This window comes from Protopterus annectens, chromosome 12.part0, assembly GCF_019279795.1.
Source record: "Protopterus annectens isolate FY-2018-M chromosome 12.part0, PAN1.0, whole genome shotgun sequence".
Classification (NCBI taxonomy): Eukaryota; Metazoa; Chordata; order Ceratodontiformes; family Protopteridae; genus Protopterus; species Protopterus annectens.
The window spans coordinates 451490881-451510680 of NC_056746.1; the positions used below are offsets into that span (position 1 = coordinate 451490881).

The 19800-nt window shown below is 44.9% G+C and overlaps 1 protein-coding gene across 1 annotated transcript in view; it reads right to left on the reverse strand.

Annotated features, from left to right (window-relative positions):
- MAD1L1 (mitotic arrest deficient 1 like 1) overlaps window positions 1-19800 on the reverse strand; it is a 4750917-nt gene that overhangs the window by 4505217 nt on the left and 225900 nt on the right. The window contains exon 9 of the mRNA XM_044089554.1: window positions 1861-1922. Within this exon, the coding sequence (XP_043945489.1) occupies window positions 1861-1922 (62 nt within the window). The remainder of the gene's footprint in view (window positions 1-1860; window positions 1923-19800) is intronic.

Sequence of the window (19800 nt, forward strand, 5' to 3'; positions counted from 1 at the left end):
AGTAATGTAATGCAAAATCAAACCGACGTTTAATAGTGCGTTTATTGAATCTAGCACAAAACCGACAACTGGTAATGTCGTGGTCAGGGCCTAGGCAAGGAATACAGTAAGAGTGAAAGTCCTTATGAGGTATTTGCTTCCCACAAGAAATACAATTATTAACTTTTACTGACATTGGTCTGGAGCAAGAAAAAGTTTCCCCAACGGGGTACTTAGCTTTATTGAAGACTTCGGATCTGAAACTCAATTTTGAAAATCTCAGGAGTCGGCCGACCTGCACTTGCGAACTGCTTTTGCTTCGGGCACCGTGCGGCAAGAAAGACTGAAGAAAATGGCGTCGGTTGTATCTTTTATACCCCTGGCGCACTGACGTCAGGGAAGAGGAAACAGCAACCAACACTGGACCAAGACTTTGGAACTCAGGCCGACTGCGGTTCACCTGCCAGCAGGATAACCCAAGTTTAATGACTGCAACAGTGAAACATGATGAACATCAGAGTCCTGATCAGAAGAGTCATAGTCAAGCTCAGCCCTAGGCCTCTTAGAAGGAGGGAGTTGACTACCCCTGATTAGAGTAATAAGATCTTCAGCCATTTTTATAATTTTTTAGGCATAGGGGCTTGAACATGTGGCCTGGGCATCGGTTTTTTAGACACAGATAGAGATTTACGTCTTAGTATAGAAGGTGGAGTCAGTTTAATATGCAAGTCTGTAGGCCGGAATACACCCTCAGAGGCCGGTGCCTGCACAGCAGCTCCAGACCCATCCACGGTAGAGACAACAGCGGGTTCCGTACTTGAAGCATCTCGCGGCATACCAGACTCCGAATGGGTCTCAGTAGAGGCCTGCGATTCAGAAGCAGTGGGCATCAGGGGCTGCGAAAGCACCTCACTGAGTACCGGCGAAATGGCTTAGGAGAAGCATCGTCGGCAGTTTTGGACCTAGACGGCTTGTCTCTGTCTTTTTCTTTGTGTTTTTTCAGAATTCCGGTAGTCAGATGGCTAATCGACAAAATTTCTGGATAATTAAACCGAGAACCGAAATATTTAGAGGCAAAAATGTACAGACTGTGGATAGTGTGCTGATTAAATAAAGCACAAAACTGACAGCAAGGTACGTCATGGTCAGGGCCTAGGCAAGGAATACAGTACAAATGAAAATCTTTATGAGGTATTTGCTTTACACAAGTAATGCAATAATTAACTTTTACTGACATCGGTAAGGAGCAAGAAGAAGTTTCCCCAACGGGGTACTTAGCTTTAAGTTGAAGACTTTGGTTCTGAAACTCGAAAACTAAACTTTCAGGAGTCGGCCGACCGGCACTTGCAAACTGCTTCTGCTTCGGGCACCGCACGGCAAGGAAGACTGATGTAATAGCGTCGGCTGCATGTTTTATACCCCTGACGACTTGACGTCATGGAAGAAAGGACAGCAACTGACACAGGACCCAAGACTTTGTTAATCAGGCTGACTGAGGGCAACCTGCCAGCAGATTACCCAAATGTAATGACTGCAACAGTGAAACACGAAGAGCATCGCATCTCAACAGGGATAAGTTGCAGCTGTCTCGAACTGCGAAAGTGTTTCACAGAAACAGCTGCCAAGACACTTGTGACACTACATCTCCTGACAGCAATAAGGAAAGTCTCAATTACTGTTAAAAAAAAAGAGAAGGTGAAGAGAGCACACAACATGCAAATCCACTTCGGATGATGCACACTAACAGGTAAAAAAAAGCCAACAATACCTAGAGAAAGTGGACTGTGAATAATGCATTCCACCTTTCCTGAAATATCTATCTAACCAGAAGTTGCCCGTTATAATTGGCTAAGAAATTAGGCTAGAAACTTAACAGCCTACCTGATTTCCAGACCAGATTTCTGCTGTGCATCTTCCCAGTTTTTTAGCTTCTCCAGCAGCTTCTATATGGAAGATAAGACAAAGACAATATTAATTAATTACTACATTGTCACTTGACAAAACGCTTCTAGCTAATAAGTAAATAGTCTGCTGGAGCTGAATATAACCGGTTATAGCCATAAAGTTTCTGTTCAACATACTCCTTACCAATAGAATCTGACAAGATATGAATATTAGTGCCTCTACAACAAATGGTAGAGACTTATGATCCCTTCTGCTTGTTTTGCCTACCAAAGAGATCCAAGACTGTCTTATTTAAGCAAAATCATATGGCCAGATAAATTCAACACCTACACCATGCAACTATGAATATTCTTCTGCACAACAGCTTTTCTAGTTTACCTTGGAAAAAGAGAGTAATACTAAACATAACCATGCATACAGACCTCAATGAACAGGACGCAAGGTCATGCTATGGGCAAGACATGAGGTAGATCTACGAGGAGAGATACTTGGTATCATCAAAAAGAAGGGTGAAGTTCTAGCTGCATGTACAGGAAAAAAGGCCATTTACACATCAGCACCTGCAAATGACACACTCAACAGCAGGTGCAATGTTGACAGCAAATGGAAAAGCAGTGCAACTTTCCAAGACATGAACAGCTTACTGTTCAGATTAATTCAAAAAGTGGCAAGCAGAATTCCTCTAACATATAAGCAGATCTTTATCTAAAGTAAACCTTACACAAATCTGCAACTTGAGGCCAGCTGGTCGGTCACACACTACCTTCAACAGTTGCCCTGTATATAAAAATAAAATCTGTAAAACTGAAAAAAATCTGAATTGTAAATCTGTTAACTGTCTTGCGTCATTCACATCAAAGAAGCTCAAGACTAGATTCATTGGTTTATACTAAGCTAATGACCACCAGGGTCTTTACAAGCCTAGGCATGCAACCCAACCTAGTTTTGTCCCACAGCTCCTCTGGTGCCTATATGCTGGGGTATGTTACTAAAGAGGTAGCTAAAAGTTATATGCATGTGTGTGAAAGAGGGGATATGTTAGCTGGTGATTAATTTACTTACTGTCAACCTCTGTCCATCAAGGACATGGCTGCCAGACCAAGGATGAACTTGTAATTTCTCATTCAATGATCAAGGGCTTGTTTGAATCAGGTCAGGGATGAACTCTGCACCTCAATGACAGAGAACTTGCACCACAGTGAGGGGATCCTTTCAGACCCATATCATTCTCTCTAGCATGTTCTATTTATGTCACAGGCAAAGTTCAGGTCTTTGCATCTAGTGTTTCTGCTGCATTTTGTTTTGCAGATGTGCAAGAGATCCAGAGTATCTAAGACTGTCTTATACACCACAAATTGCCTCTCAGTAACCAGGAGTCGTCAAATCACAGACATAAGGACGGCCTTAAGGCAATGTGTGTAGGGACAGGGTATTTGTACCCTAGATTCTCCTGGTGAGAAACCTCCCAGGCCAGTCCAACTGTTGCAAGTGCTTGGGTAATGCCAGCTGCTAACCTCCACCAGAGGATGAATAGTGCATTCATATCAGTTTTTCAAAAATTCTCTCTAAAACCTTACTAAAAACAAATGTTCACAGCTCCTGAACTGCAACTTGCAAGTAAAAACAAAATGAAAACTGTTCAGGAAACACAAATCTTTCCAATGGTGTTACTGATAACATTTCAGCTCATAATACCCATTTCATAATAGGCTGCAAAACACACTTTATGAGCATATCTCAGTTCACATAGAGTTAGCCAGCAGCGTGTCCCAGTAATTTCATATATAGAGGAAAATCGAGAAAAATCCTCAGACACAGAATACCTATTTTCCTCTCAGTGATACAAGTTTTTACATAGAAATCAAATAAACTTTAGTTAGAAGTTGAGGTAATAAAAAAAATGTAAAACCGGCTTCTGACTTTTTTATATCTGATTTTTTTTATCCCTCTGGATTTGTTTATTAAACTATTGTATCATGCACCATGGGTGGGACTGTGTGTGGTGTTGCCTAATACTTTCTTGCTGCAGCTTTCTGTGGATTTCTCATATCTGTAAGTCTCTTAAAAACAAGCTGTACTACACCTCAGTAACTATACCAATTGTTACACATAGCCTCTGAAGTAAACATCTATCTGAATAATCAGCAGCAGCCCCATTCTTCCCACATGAGGTCAGGGTATCGTGTTAACTGTCGCCAACTCTCTCAATTCAGTGCCACACTCCTCCCTTCTTCAACACTCATGCCTGACTGTCGCAGATAAAGAAGATATGTCTTATCATAACTTTCCATCTGTATTGTTGATCCTCATTCAGTCATTACGCCTGGGTTATCGGTTCCGACCTCGGAATGGAGCCGGCCATCTTCCAAGCTCGCAACAGCCACAAACTCTCGAGCTAAACTCTTACCCACAATTCCATCTCCCTGTTGCCTCAGATGGAGTTTGCAAGTCAAAGGAAGTAGAGGCTACCTCTGGTCTAAGAACCTAACAGAACCGGATGATGAGATCCACTAAGCCTCAGGAGGGGGAAGGAGGGAGGGTCGTAATGACTGAACGAGGATCAACAATACACATGGAACATTATAGTAAGACATAACTTCTTTATCGGACATTGTTAATCCTCATTCATTCCTTACGCCTGGGACAGAGTCCCTAGCTACCTTTATTCCTGGAAGGCTCTCATGGAAGGACATTCCAGAGCACCATTGAACCAAAGGATGCTCTTTCTCTGGAGGCCAAATCCAATTTGTAATGGCTGATGAAGGTATGGGGTCTAGCTCAAGTTGCAACTGCACAAATGTCAGTTAAAGAAGCTCTGGCATGAAAGGCAGCAGAAGTTGCAACCAACCTAGTAGAATGAGCCCTAACGGCTGTAGTCAGAGGGATATCATGAGTTTTGTAAATAAATGTTACAGTCTTTTAACCATTTAGCCAATGTGACCTCAGAAAAGTAGTTGTGTACACTTACCATAAATGCAGATGTTCGAGTGTATTCACTGTTGCAGTCATTACATTTAGGTAATCTGCTGGCAGGTTGCCCTCAGTCGGCCTGATTAACAAAGTCTTGGGCCCTGCGTCAGATGCTGTCTCTTCTTCCATGACGTCAGGTCGTCAGGGATATAAAACATGCAGCTGACATCATTACATCAGTTTTTCTTGCCCCAGATGTCAGGTGGCCCCCAATGAGGAGGAAATAAACACAAAAACACAAAAGTATACCTCCAACCAAAAGCAAATACACCAAAAAGTCTTTTAAGCATAATAAAAGGAAAGTAGAGGTATAGTCAAAAGATCTAGGGGACCGGAGGGAGGGTAACCAGGACTGCAACAGTGAATACACTTGAATTTCTACATTTAAGGTAAGTGTAAACAACTGTACTAAGTTCTTCATATTTCACTGTTGCAGTCATTACATTTGGGTAGATTCCCAAAGCTATGGTTGGGAGGAGGAGTTTATACAGCATTAGGGCCAGCTATAAGGCCCAGCAAGACAGCAGTGGCAAAGGCAGCTCTGGATTTAGAGAAAATTGGTAAATGATAATGCTTGGTGAAAGTATGCACAGAACTCCAAGTAGCAGCTTCTAGGATATCTCTGGAAGGGACACCTCTGCGAAAGGCTGCAGAAGTAGATGCAGCCCTGGTGAAGTGAGATCTGATCCCCTGGGGGATAGGTTTTCCATGGTGCTTATAAAATAAATGAATGCAATGGCTTATCCATTTAGAAATGGTTTGTTTTGAAATAGCCTTCCCCTCTGCCAATGCACCAAATGCTACTAGCAATTGTTCAGATTTTCATCGAGATTTAGTCCTATCCAAGTAGAATCTTAGTTGTCGGTGCACATCCAAGGAATGCAGAATCCGTTACCCTTTGTTCTGTGGATTGGGAAAGAAGGTTGGCAAATGAATGGACTGATTAAGAGCCACACTGGAAATCACCTTGGGCATGAAGGATACCTTGTCTGCATGAAAGATGATGAAAGGCTCCAATGCCATAAGGGCCTGTAATTCAGATATCCTTCTAACTGAAGTGATTGCTAAAAGGAAGGCTGATTTCCAAGAAAGAAATGTTAAGTCTGAAGTAGCAGCTGGCTCGAAATGAGGTAGAGTGAGTTTCTCCAAAACAAAGTTAAGGTCCCAGGCAGGGGTTGGAGCTCTCCTGGGTGGTCTCAGGTTTTTTTCCCCTCTGAGGTACTGCTTGAGCAGAGGATGACAGAAGAGGGATGGTTCCGTGTCACAGTGAGCTGAAATAGCTGAGGCATGGATTTTAATGGAGGAAAAAGACAAGTCCCTGTGAAGCATCTCAGTTAAGTATTGAAAAATCTGAGGTAAATTGGGCGTTGTGCTCATCCCTAAAGATGGGTTCCAGGCACAGAATCTTTTCCATTTGTCAGCATAACATTTTCTAGTACTAGGTCTTCTCGCCTCCAAGATGACATCCATCACAGGTTTGCTGAGGGATGATCAGGTTGAATTTAAGTGATTAGCCAGGCTGCAAAGTTTAATGTCGGAAACTGAGGGTGCAGAATTTGATTCTCCTGCTGAGACTGCAGGGAAGGGGTCTGAGGCAGATGCCATGGAGATATTTGCAACACTGCACAGGAGGGGGTACCAGTGTTGCTGCGGCCAGTCTGGAGCAATCAAAATCATCCTTGGTTTGTCCTGTTTGACTTTTAGTAGAGCTTTGGAGAGCAGAGGGGGAAAAGCGTAGACTGATAGATTTTTCCAGCTGAAGGACAGAGCATCCACTTTCCAGGCTTGTTTGTGGAGAGTCCTTGTGCAAAACTTGTCCAAATGGTAGTTCTGGGGGGAGGCAAATAGATCTATGTCTGGGCTCCCCCATTTGTTTATCAACATGTTGAAAATCCGTGGTTCCAGTTTCCACTCATGTGGGTCCATGAGGTTTCTGCTTAGTCCGTCTGCCAGTGTATTCAGCTTTCCTGGCAGGAATTGAGCTTTTAGATGCACTTGGTAGCTCAGGGCTGTGTTCCACAATGCCATGGCTAATCTGTGGAGGGGGTAGGAATGTGTACCCCCCTGCTTGTTTATGTACCACATAACCGTGGTGTTGTCTTTCTTTACCATTAGTTGTCCTGGAAGAATGTAGTCCTTGAAGGCTGTCAGAGCATTCTGTACAGCTAACATTTCTTTTTGATTGATATGTAGGTGCATTTGATTTGGTTCCATTTGCCCTGAATGCACTTCCCTGCCAGATGAGCCCCCCATGCATAGTCTGATGCATCTGTAGTTAGGGTCTGGGCGACAGGGGGTGGTGTGAATGGTAATCCCTTGTTTTGATGGCAGGCTTCTGCCAACCATAGGAACTCCAGGTGTAGGCAAGGTATGATAGGAATCATTGTTTCCAGGCTGTGACAATGTTGACTCTATAGACCTTTTAGATACCACTGTAGTTTCCTCATATGCAGTCTTGCATATGGAATTAAAAGAAGGCACGAGGCTATGAACCCCAAGCCTTGCAGTATTTGTCTTGCAGATAGAGTTTTTGCAGGCCACCTGTTTGAAGTAAGTTACCAAATGAATTTGCTTCTCTGGCATGAGGAAAGCCATCTGGGCAGTTGTATTCAAGCTTGCACCCAGAATGTAATCTGTTGCACCCAGTTGTGATTTATTTTCGTTTATGGTGTACCTTAGACAAGTTAGAACCTTTTTTACAAACGCCAGATGATTTAAAAAATAGGCCCTGGTTTTCTGCCTGAATTAGACAATCATCCAGGTATGGATATATTTGAATATTTTTGTCTGCAATATGCAATAACTGGAGCCAGACACTTTGTGAATACCCCGGGAGCAGTGTGCAAGCCAAAGGGCAGTGCAGAAAACTGATAATGCAAGTAGCCTGCTTTGAATTGTAGGTATCATCTGCAAGATTCCCTGATTGGGATGTGCAGGAATGCTTCTTTTAAATCTAGAGTTGCCAACCAGGCATCTTTGCCTAGCATAGGCAGTAACTGGTGAAGAGTCAGCATCTTGAATTTTGGAATCTCAAGAAAGGTGTTTAGAGTAGACAGGTCCAGGATTGGACGCCATGATTTGTGTTTTCTGGGAACCAGGAAAAGCCTTGAATAGAAACCTTGCCACTTGTCCTCTTTTGGCACAAGTTGAGTAGCCCCCATGCTTAAGAGAGAAAGTACTTGTTTTTGAGCCTCTGCCCACTGCTTCAGGGGCAGGTCTGGGCACCTGTTTGGTGTTGGCATGATGTGGAAAAGAAATATGTATCCCTGGGACACTATATTTAAAACCCATTTGTCCTGGGTTACGAATTCCCAGTTCTTTGCATGAAGAGCAATCTTTCCCCCCAAAGGGGCGGTAGAGAGATAAGTGCTTGGTAATTTTAAAAGGAAGTCAATGAGACTGTTTACTGTAGGGGGGTATCTTATTTCCAGATTTGGATTTGGAAGTGGAGCCCCCCCCCCCCCGCACTGCTTAGCTCTGAGAGTACCCTGGTACTGAAACCTGGGGTTTTTGCTGTGTCTGGGTTTGGCTTGAGAGGATCTGAAGAGGCTGGTAAGGACCAATTCTTTGTAGACCAATGCCTACTAAATCTTGGAGGCTGCACTTGTAAAAAAATCTTTTAACAGTTTGAATAGATTTAGGTTTATCTTCCATCTTTTTTTAGAACTTCTTCAGTCTTATTGCCAAACAGACGGTCCTGATTTAAAGGAGCATCCAACATTTTAGCTTTAACATGATCGGGCAAAGATTGTTCCTCAAGCCAAACATGCCCTCTAAGCACAGACCCAGTAACAGCAGCCCTGCAGGAGGCCTCTAAAGAATCAAAATCACATTGCAAAGTATGTTTTCCAACTTGTTCAGCAGAAAGCATTAAATCCTGTAAGTCTTTGTTTTCCACACAGTCAGGAATCAACATCATTTTCTGTTTAAGCAGCCCAATAATATGCTGTTGATATTTTAACATATGAAATTGGCAGTTTAATGCTCCGATTGCCAAGGTCGCAGAAGTATAAACCTTTTTACCCCATCTATTTATCACTCTGGAATGTCTATCAGAAGGGGTAGGATTTTTAGCAGTAGAAGCCTTAATGCCCTTGGGCCCCTGAGAAATGGTTTCTGGATCTGCAACAGGATTTTTGAAAAGGAACGTGTGGGACTCAGGAACCCTGTAGTATTGGTCAGGTTTACTAGGAGCCGGAGGTATAGGGAATCGGGGGCCAAACTGGATTCCGAGAACACATCATCAACAATGTCTATCACAGGAGGTATAAGCCAAAGGCCTATGCTGAGGTAGAAGCAGGAAATCCCTAAGCCTCTTTTTTGAATCAGAAAATTCCTGGCTTTCCCAGTGGAAATGTTCCCTCAAGGAATGTAAAGTTTCCCCAAAAGAAAAGTCCTCAGGAGGAGAAGCAGAGGGGATGGAGTCCTCTGCATCAGAATCCTCTTAAGTAGGCATGGACAAATCCAGGTCATTTGAAGAGTCAGAAGAAACAGAATCCTGATCAGAAGATTCATAATCACATTCAGCCCTAGGCCTCTTGGGGGGGGGTTTGACTACCCCTGATTAGAGAAATTAGAACATGCGGCTGGGCATCAGTTTTTTAGACATGGATCGAGATTTAGGCCTTAATAATGAAGGCGGTGTCGATTTAATATGCAAGTCTGTAGGCCTGAATACACCCTCAGAAGGCCTGCACAGTGGCTCCGGACCCATTCAAGGTAGAGACATACGCGGGTTCCAAAGTTGAAGCATCTCGTGGCATACCGGATTCTGAATGGGTCTCAGGAGAGGCCTGCAAATCAGGAGTAGCGGGGTATCAGGGGCTGTGAATGCGCCTCACAGAGTACCGGCGAACTGGCGACTGACTTAGGAGAAGCGTTTGCAGTTTTGAACCTCGGCAGCCTATCTCTGTCTTTATCTTTGCATTTTTTTGTAATTCCAGTAGTCGGAAGGCTAACCGAAGACATTTCTGGATAATTAAACAGAGAACCGAAATAATTAGAGGCAAAAAAAGTACCGTCGATGGATAATGCGTTGATTAAATAAAGCACAAAACCGACAGCAAGGTATGTCGTGGTCAGGGCCTAGGCAAGGGATACAGTACGAATGAAAATCTTTATGAGGTATTTGCTTTCCACAAGTAATGCAATTATTAACTTTTACTGACATCGGTAAGGAGCAAGAAAAAGTTTCCTCAACGGGGTACTTAGCTTTAAGTTGAAGACTTCGGTTCTGAAACTCGAAAATGAAAATTTCAGGAGTCAGTCGACCGGCACTTGTGAACTGCTTCTGCTTCGGGCACCGCACAGCAAGAAAGACTGGGGTAATGATATTGGCCGCATGTTTTATACCCCTGATGACCTGACGTCATGGAAGAAAGGATAGCATCTGAAGCAGGACCCAAGACTTTGTTAATCAGGCCGACTGAGGGCAACCTGCCAGCAGAGTACCCAAATATAATGACTGCAACAGTGAAACACGAAGAATATCAGCACATCCAAGTCAAGGACCAGAGTAGGCCAGGAACAGCTGATCTGATTTGCGAGAAGCCTTAGTTCTGTCCAAATAGAAACAAAGTTGCCTGTGAATGTCAAGGGTATGTAGGCAATACTCTCCACTGTTAGAATGATTGGGAAAGAAAAAGTAGAGTTTTGTACCTACCATAAATGTAGATGTTAGAGTGTATTCACTGCTGCAGTCATTACACTTGGGTTATCCTGCCGTCAGGTGGTCCCGCAGTCGGCCAGAGTTCCAAAGTCTTGGTCCAGCATCGGTTGCTGTCGCTTCTTCCCTGACATTAGTGCGCCATGGATATACAAGATGCAGCAGACGCCATTTTCTTCATTTTTTCTTGCCCCAGATGTCAGGTGCCCCCAAACAGGTAGGCAATACATATCGCTAATAAATCATACATAAAAAGTAAAACCAAAACCTTCAGTTACCAGCAAATACAACACATAGGTAGTATAGGGTAGAAAGGTATAGTTAAGTCCCAGCTAAGAAAGAGGGGCTGGAGGGAGGGTAACCTGGACTGCAGCAGTGAATACACTCGAACATCTACATTTATGGTAGGTACAAAACTGTACTATGTTCATCATGTTTCACTGTTGCAGTCATTAGACTTGGGTTGAATCCCAAAGCTGAGGTAGGGTGGCTGGTTCTATAGAGGATTTGGTGTGGCTATGAGGCCCTGCAGCACTGCAGTGGCAAAGCCAGCTCTGGATTTAGAATAAAGAGGCAAGTAATAATGTTTGGTAAAGGTGTGCACTGAACTCCAAGTTGCAGCTTCCAGGATATCTTTGGTAGTTACTCCTCTAAGGTAGGCAGTTGCAATGGCTGTTGCCCTGGTGGAATGTGGCCTAATGTTGCTAGGTACAGTTTTCCCATGCTGTGTGTAGCAGAAACGGATACAGTGTCCTATCCACTTTGAAATGGTCTGCTTTGAAATAGCCTTTCCCTGTGATCCTGCAGCATATGCTACAAACAATTGCTCAGTTTTCTTGATAGCTTTTGTTTTGTCCAAGTAGAAACGTAGCTGTCTGGGTATGTCCAATGAATGCAGAAGTCTCTCCCCTTTATTCTGGGGATTTGGATAAAAAGTTGGCAAGTGAATAGTTTGGTTAAGAGCCACACTAGATACCACCTTTGGCATAAATGAAGGGTTTGTTCTTAAAGAAACCCTGTCTTGGTGAAAAATGATGAAAGGCTCCACTGCCATTAGTGCCTGTAACTCAGACTCTTCGTGCTGAGGTTATTGCCAGAAGCAGAGCAGTTTTCCATGACACATTTTAATTCTGTTGAATTGGCTGGCTCAAAAGGAGGTAAAGTTAGTTTTTCCAAGACAAAACTGAGGTCCCAAGTTGGTGTTGGTGCTCTCCGGGGCGGTCTTATGTTTTTAGCCCCTCTGAGGTACTGTTTTAGCAATGGATGAGAGAAAAGAGGAGGATCTGTGTTGTAATGAGCTGAGATGGCAGAGGCCTGGATCTTAATGGATGAAAAGGATAGGCCTTTGTCCAGCATCTCAGTTAAGTATTGTAATATCTGAGGAATATTTGGGACAAGAGGGTCAAAGCTTTGAGCCTGGTTTCAGGCACAGAATCTCTTCCTCTTTTCTCAATAAGATTTTCTGGTGCTAGGTCTGCTGGCCTCCAAAATGACATCCATAACAGCTTTAGTGAGAGGTGTTGTCTCCTTGACTAAGGAATCTGCCATGCAGCCAGGTTTAAGATTTTGAGCTGGCTGTGCAGAATCTGATAGTTTTGTTGAGTCAGAAGATGCAAAGTTTCAGGTAAAATACGTGGTGGGCCTTGAGCTAAGTTCTTTAAGAATAGGTAGGGCAATCAGGATCATCTGTGGTTTTTCTTGTCTAACTTTTAGGAGTACCTTTGAAAGGAGAGGTAGTGGAGGGAAGGCATAAACTTTTAGGCTTTTCCAGCTGAACTAGAGAGCATCCACTTTCCATGCTTGTGTGTGAGAAGTCCTTGTGCAGAATTTCTGTAGTTGGCAATTCATTGGAGAGGCAAAAAGATCTATGTCTGGGCACCCCCATTTTTGCATTATCATGCTGAATACTTGTGGATTTAATTTCCACTTGTGAGGATCCATGATGTTTCTGCTTAAGTCGTCTGCCAGAGTATTTTTCTTTCCTGGCAGGAATTGTGCTTGCAGATGAACTTCATAGGTTAGAGCTGTGTTCCACAAGGTCATGGCTTGTCTGCATAAGGGATAAGAATGAGTGCCCCCTTGCTTGTTTATGTACCACATAACTGTGGTGTTGTCTGTCTTTAATAATAGCTGTCCTGGATGCAGAAGGTCCTTGAAGGCTGTTAGGGCATTTTGTACAGCTAACATCCCTTTTTGATTGATGTGAAGATGCATTTGGTCTGTGGCCCACTTGCCCTGAATACATTTTCCTGCCATGTGTGCTTCCCAGGCGTAATCCGAAGCATCTGTTGTTAGTGTCTGCCTGGCTGTGGGTAGAGTGAAAGGCTGTCCCTTGTTGAGGTGACATGCCTGTGCCCACCATCGAAACTCCTGTTGTAGGCAGGGAATTAGCGGTATTACTGCTTCCAAACTGTGACAGTGTTGAGTCCAAACCTTTTTAGGTACCATTGTAATTTCCTCATATGCAGTCTGGCATATGGTATTAGTAGTATGCAGGATGCCATGAATCCCAAGGCCTGCAGAATTTTTCTTGCAGGGAGTTGGGTTTTTGTTGCCATCAATTGAAAGTACTGAGTTAGTTGTCCTTGCTTGTCTGGAGTGAGATAAGCCATCTGGGCCATTGTATTTAAGCTGGCACCCAGGAATATTATCTCTTGTGAGGGCACTAATTTTGACTTCTTTTCGTTTACTGTGTACCCCAGGCAAATTAGCAACCTTTTTACAAATGCCAGATGCTTCAGAAGAATGTCCTTGCTCTCTGCTTGAATAAGGCAGTCGTCCAAGTATGGATATATTTGAATTCCTTTTTGTCTGCAAAATGCAATTACTGGTGCCCGGCACTTTGTGAAAACCCTGGGCGCAGTAGATAAGCCAAAGGGCAGTGCAGAGAAGTGGTAATGCACTAAACCAACTATGAATCTGAGGTATCTTCTGCAATTTTGTCTGATAGGGACCATGCAGGTGTGCCTCTGAGGTCCAAAGTAACAAGCCAAGCCTTCTTGCCTAGCATGGGAAGAAGCTGCTGTAGTGTCAAAATTTTGAATTTATTTAGAGTAGAAAGGTCTGGTATGGGTCTCCAGGCTTTGTCCTTTCTGGGGACCAGGAAAAGTCTGGAGTAAAATCTTTGCCCTTGTTCCTGTTGTGGCACTTTTTGAATAGCTCTCATGTCCATGAGGGCTGTAATTTGTTTTTGTGCCTCTGCTCACTGATTCTGTGGCAGGTCTGGCATTCCTTTTAGCCTTGGTAGAGTGTGAAAGTGGAACCTATAACCTTGAGACACAATATTCAGAACCCATTTGTCTTGGGTGATTATATGCCAATTTTGTGAAAAAAGTGCTAGTTTTCCCCCTAAGGGAGCTGCCAAAAGGTAAGTGCTTGGCATTCAAAGGGGGAAGTCATTGGGACTGTTTCCTATAAGGTTGTGACTTGTCTTCACCTCCTTTTGGGGTTGAAGCACCCCACTGTCGTGGTCTGTAAGAGCCTTGGGGCTGAGATCTGCCTCTTGGGCGTCTGTATCTGCCTCTTTGCAGTCTGTCTGACACTGGAAAGGACCAATTCTTTGAAGGCCAATTTCTGCTAAATCGAGGTGGCTGTACCTTTAAGAAATCCTTCACTGTTTGCATAGATTTTGCCTTATCCTCCATTTTCTTTAATACCTCTTCTACCTTAACACCAAATAAAATATCCTGCTGTAAAGGAGCATCCAATAATTTTGCCTTAGCATGATCAGGTAAATCTTGTTCTTTTAACCAAGCATGCCTTTGAATCACAGATCCTGTAACTGCTGCTATACAAGAAGCCTCTAATGAATCAAAACCACATTGCAGAGTATGTTTTCCCACTTGTTCAGCTGTATGCAATAAATCCTGCATTTCCTTATAGTCAGGATGTTCTGAACTTGTAAGCATTTTCTGTTTTAACAGAGACATTAAATATTGTTGGTATTTAAGCATGTGAAACTGGCAATTTAAAGCTCTCACTACTAAAGTTGCAGAAGTGTAAACTTTCTTCCCCCATCTGTCTAATGCTCTAGAATCCCTGTCAGAGGCAACTGGATTTTTAGCTGTGGAAGCCTTTACCCCTTTGGGACCCTGGGAAATAGTTTCTGGGTCAGCAACAAGGTTTTTATAAAGAAATTTGAGAGAGTCAGGGACTCTGTAGTACCTTGTCTGGCTTGACTGGAGCAGGGGGGGAGAGAATCAGGATTTAAACTGGATTCAGAAAACACATCATCCACAATATCTAACACTGGCGGAATAGCAAGGGGCCTGTGCTGAGGCAATAAAATAAAGTCTCTGAGCTTCTTCTTGGATTCTGAGTAATCCTGGCCTTCCCAATGGAAATGTTCCCTCATGGTATGTAAAGTTTCCCCAAAAGAGTAATCTCAGGAGAAGAGGCTGAAGGAATTGATTCTTCAGCATCAGAGTCCTCATAGGGGGGTAAAGAGTATCCCTGGTCTGAAGAGGAATCAGAAGAAATGGAAACCTGGTCAGAGGAATCATAGTCTGTATCCTGCCTAGGCCTTTTGTCAGGAGGGGGATGCGAACCCCTGATCAGAGTAATTAAGTCTTTAGCCATTTTGAGCATCTGTTTTTTAGGCATGGAGGCCTGTCCAGATGAATGCTGTACTTGCTTCTTTGTCTTTAATGGAGTTTTAGACTTGGCTGTAGTTTTTATGGTAAGCTGTGAAGGTCTGAAAACACCCTCAGAAGCCGAAGCCTGCTCAGCGGCTCCGGACTCATCTGAGGGGACAGTTTCCGTAGGCCCAACACCTTGAGTATCCAGAGGCCTAGACATCCCCACGTGGGAGTCGGAGGCAGCCTGTGGCTCTGAGGTAGCGGGTGTCAGGTGCTGCGAAAGCGCCTCACTGAGAACCGGCGACTGGCCTAGAAGAGGCTTCATAGTCAGTTTTGGGCCACGGATGCCTGTCCTTATTCTTGACTTTGTGTTTTGTGTGTATTCCGGTCGTCGGTTGTTCCGACGGCATGGTATAATTAAACCTGCGGCCAAAGTAATGGCGAGCAAAATCAAACTGACGTTTAATAGTGCGCTTGTTAAATCTAGCACAAAACCGACAACTAGTGACGTTGTGGTCTGGGCCTAGGCATGGAATACAGTAAGTATGAAAATCCTTTTGAGGTATTTGCTTCCCACAAGAAATACAATTATTAACTTTTACTGACATTGGTCTGAGGCAAGAAAAAGTTTCCCTAACGGGGTACTTAGCTTTATTGAAGACTTCGGTTCTAAAATTCGAATTGAAAATCTCAGGAGTCGGCCGACCGGCACTTGTGAACTGCTTTTGCTTCGGGCACCACCCGGCAAGAAAGATTGAAGAAAATGGCATCGGCTGCATCTTATATACCCCTGGTGCACTGATGTCAGGGAAGAAGCAACAGCAACCGACGCCGGACCAAGACTTTGGAACTCTGGCCGACTGCGGGACTGCCTGACGGCAGGATAACCCAAGTGTAATGACTGCAGCAGTGAAACACGATGAACATCTGGCAAGTCAATGGACTGGTTAATGGACATTTCAGAGATCACTTTTGGCAGAAAGGAAGGGTTAGTTGTTAATGACACTATCTTTATGAAAGATTAAGTAAGGCTGTTTGATGCATAGAGCTTGAAGTTCAGAGATACATCTGGCAGAAGTAATGGCGACCAAGAACAAAGTTTTCCAAGAAAGAAACATGAGGTCGCAAGAAAAAGCTGGTTCAAAGGGAGCCGTAGTCAACACTTGCAGAACTACAGACAGATCCCATGGCTGGCTAGGCTTTCTAAAAGGGGGCTTCAAATGATTTACGCCTTTTAGAAAAGTCTTGCATAATTTGTGTGACATAAGATCTGTAGCAAGAGCCTGGGGCCTCGAATCCCTCCGAAAGGACCCTCTCCATGACGTTGAATGCCGAGGGAGAACTGCTTTCCCTAGGATCCGAAAGCAGACCCCTCGGATCGGATGTGCAGATCGGCACCGGAGGTGACCTGATCGGATCCGAAAGGGTAGTGTGCTCCGAACTCAAAGGAGCCGAAAGCCCACTAACCCCTCTGGATCCGACGCTCAACTCACGGCCCTGAGAGCTCGGATCAGACAGACTCGAGGGTACAGTCGGCGCCGAAGTAGGAAACACTGTCTGTGCAGACACCACTCTGGCTCTGAAAATAGTCAGATCCGACGGCTCCGCACCCCGATAGCGGGTCGGAGAAGGAGCAATGGGGGCGAAAAAGGGGGTCGAGCTCCCCCCCGAAGGGGGGGAGGCAAGAGCACTCCCATCTGCAGCTGGGCCTGAAGAAATCGTCGCATCATCCGGTCCATGTCTGCGTCAGATAAAGTCCTTGTAGATCTGGACGAGGCCGCCTAGACGACCTCGAAGGTGACCTGGTCTCCTCCTCCGGCTCTGGGGAGAAACATGGAGAACAGAGCCAGGAGGGGAAAGGCCCGGAGACCTTAAGGGGAGAGGCAAGCTGCTTGGACGGCGGAGCCGATGGAGCTGACTCGGCCCACCTCTTGTGGCTACGGTGTGTCTCTTTTTCCCGCTCCCTGTCCTCTTTCTTTTTGCTGTCCCTTTCCTCCTGGGCCAAAGAGGGAGGTTGAGTCCCGGCCAGGGGATTGGAGTCGGTAGGTGGAGCAGCCGTGGCTGGCACCACAGAGGAAGAGGACGACTAAGTGGAATCAGGGGGCAAAAGGCCCGCAAGGATAAGCTTCGTCCTCCTATCCCTCAAAGCCCTGGGGTTGAAGGCTGCACAAACAGTGCAGCCAGAAGTAAGGTGGTCATCTCCCAGGCAAATAACGCACAGAGTGTGGCCATCTGCTGGGGACAGCTTATGGCCACACTCGGAGCATTTAGAAAATTAGAAGTTATGTACTCACCATAACGTTCCATCTGAGTAGGTAATCTTCATTTGTCAGCAACCTGTGGGTATCGGATCCATATCGGATCCGAGCCAGCGGTTTCAAACAGCTAAGATCTGAGCTCCAAGCTCCTCCCCCTTACCCATAATCCCCCTGCTAACCCTTCCTGTCCTCAGATCGAGTTTGCTTAGCAATACAGAATATTATGACACAGGAGTCACTTATAAATCCTAACCTAAATAAGCTGGAAACAAAGGCTAGGAATCCTTCTAATGCGCACTATAGGTTAGGGGGATGGAGGGAGGGTCGGTTGCTGACAAATGAAGATTACCTGCTCACATGGAACATTATGGTGAGTACATAACTTCTAAATCTGAAGTAGTTAACTTAATTTGTCCATCAACCTGCGGTTCAGAGTCCCCACCTACACAAATCTTGGGCGGTCCTCATGGAAGGATATTCCGGAGCACTGCGGAGCCAAAGGATGCTCTCCCTCTGGAAATTATATCCAACTTATAATGGTTAATGAACGTATGAAATGAAGCCCAAGTGGCTGCTGAGCAAATGTCATCCAAGGAGACCCTGGTCCAAAAAGCAGCAGAGGTGGAAATTGATCTAGTAGAATGAGCGCGGACTCCTTCAGGTTAAGGATGGCCGGAACTTTGATATGCCAATAAGATGCATTGGGAAATCCATCTGGACAATGTAAGTTCGATACTGGCTTCCCCAAAGAAGGTTTTGCAAAGGATATGAAGAGCTGGTCCTATTTCCTGTGACCAGCGGTCCTGTGCAGATAAAATCTTAATTGCCTGTGTACGTCTAGGGAATGTAATTTATATTCACCTTTGTTCTGGTAATTTGGAAAGAATACCGGTAAATTCATGGATTGGTTGATGTTCGGTTCCGACGCGACCTTGGGCAAGAAGGAGGGATTGGTCCTGAGGGAAACTCTAGCTTTGTGAAAAACAAAGTATGGCGGTTTGGCGCAAAGGGCTTGAAGTTCCAAAACCCTTCTAGTCGAAGTGATGGCAATGAGAAAGGCGGTCTTCCAGGATATGAATTTTAGGTCTACCGAAGCTGCTGGCTTGAACGGGGGGGGCTGTCAAAGACTGGAGAACAAGAGTTAAATCCCATGGAGGCACTGGGTCTTTAACCGGAGGTCTCAAGAGAAAAGTGCCTTTTAAAAAGGTCTTACATAATTTGGAAGAGGCCAGGGGCCGAGAGCATTGCCGACATGATACTGGGAGACTGCAGCTAATTGGACTTTGACCGTAGAGGAGCTAGCACCCTGGTCGAATAAGGTAGATAAGAATTCTAGCACTGCTGGTAACGGAGCTGTATAGGGATCTAGGTTTCTGCGTTCCACCCAGATTGAAAAACGCTTCCATTTACTATTATAAATCTTTCTCGTGGAAGGCTTATGAGCGGCTACTAAAATAGCCTTAACAGATGACGAGATACCGGGAGAGTCCTAGCTATCACTGGAACTGGATCAACCAAGCTGCAAGTTTGAGGTTGTCCAGGTTCGGGGTCGTCAACCCTAGCGGATGGGAGATCAGATCCGGTGTGGGATCTAGAACCCATGGTGGGTTCAATAGGTGAGACCACAGACAAGGAAACCAAGCTTGACGAGGCCAGAATGGGGCTATGAGGATCATTCTGCTCCCCAACCGATGTGCTTTCTGCAAGAATTTCAGCATTAGGGGAAGAGGAGGATAAGCATAAAGTAGACCGGATGGCCAAACATGCATCAGAACGTCTCTGGGGGATTCCCCCGGTGGGGGAATTAGAGCAAAGTAGTCGCTGCACATTGCGCTAGAAGGAAATACGAAGAGATCGCAGCAAGGTTGACCCCATTTGAGGAAAATCTGCTTCGCCACTCTTGGGTTCAGAGACCACTCGTATGGGGAAAGGATTGTTCGACTCCACCTGTCTGCCAAGATGTTCGACCGACCTGGAATGTGCGTTGCTATGAGAACGCGGTTGGTGGAAATCGCCCATTCCCAAACTCTCATGGCCTCTTGACAAAGTGGGTAAGATCTGGTTCCCCCTTGTTTGTTGATATACCAGACTACTGACATGTTGTCTTGTCTGAATTGCAATAGTTCCCGAGGGAAGAAGGACTTGGAGTGCTTGCAACGCAAGAAGCACCGCCCTCATCTCTAAGACATTGATGTGCAACGAGGTCCCTGATTGGATCCACGTGCCTTGGACGGTTCTGCCCATACAGTGCCCACCCTACCCCAGGTGAGAAGCATCCGTGGTCACTGTGGCAAGAGGGGGAGGCATTGAGAACAAACACCCTTTCTGGAGGTCCAGAGACTGGAGCCACCAGAGTAGGGCTTCCTTGCAGACCCTGCTGAGGGGAAGGAGTGAACACATGAGATGTTGTAGAATGGACCACTGGACCTGTAGGGTCAATTGCAGT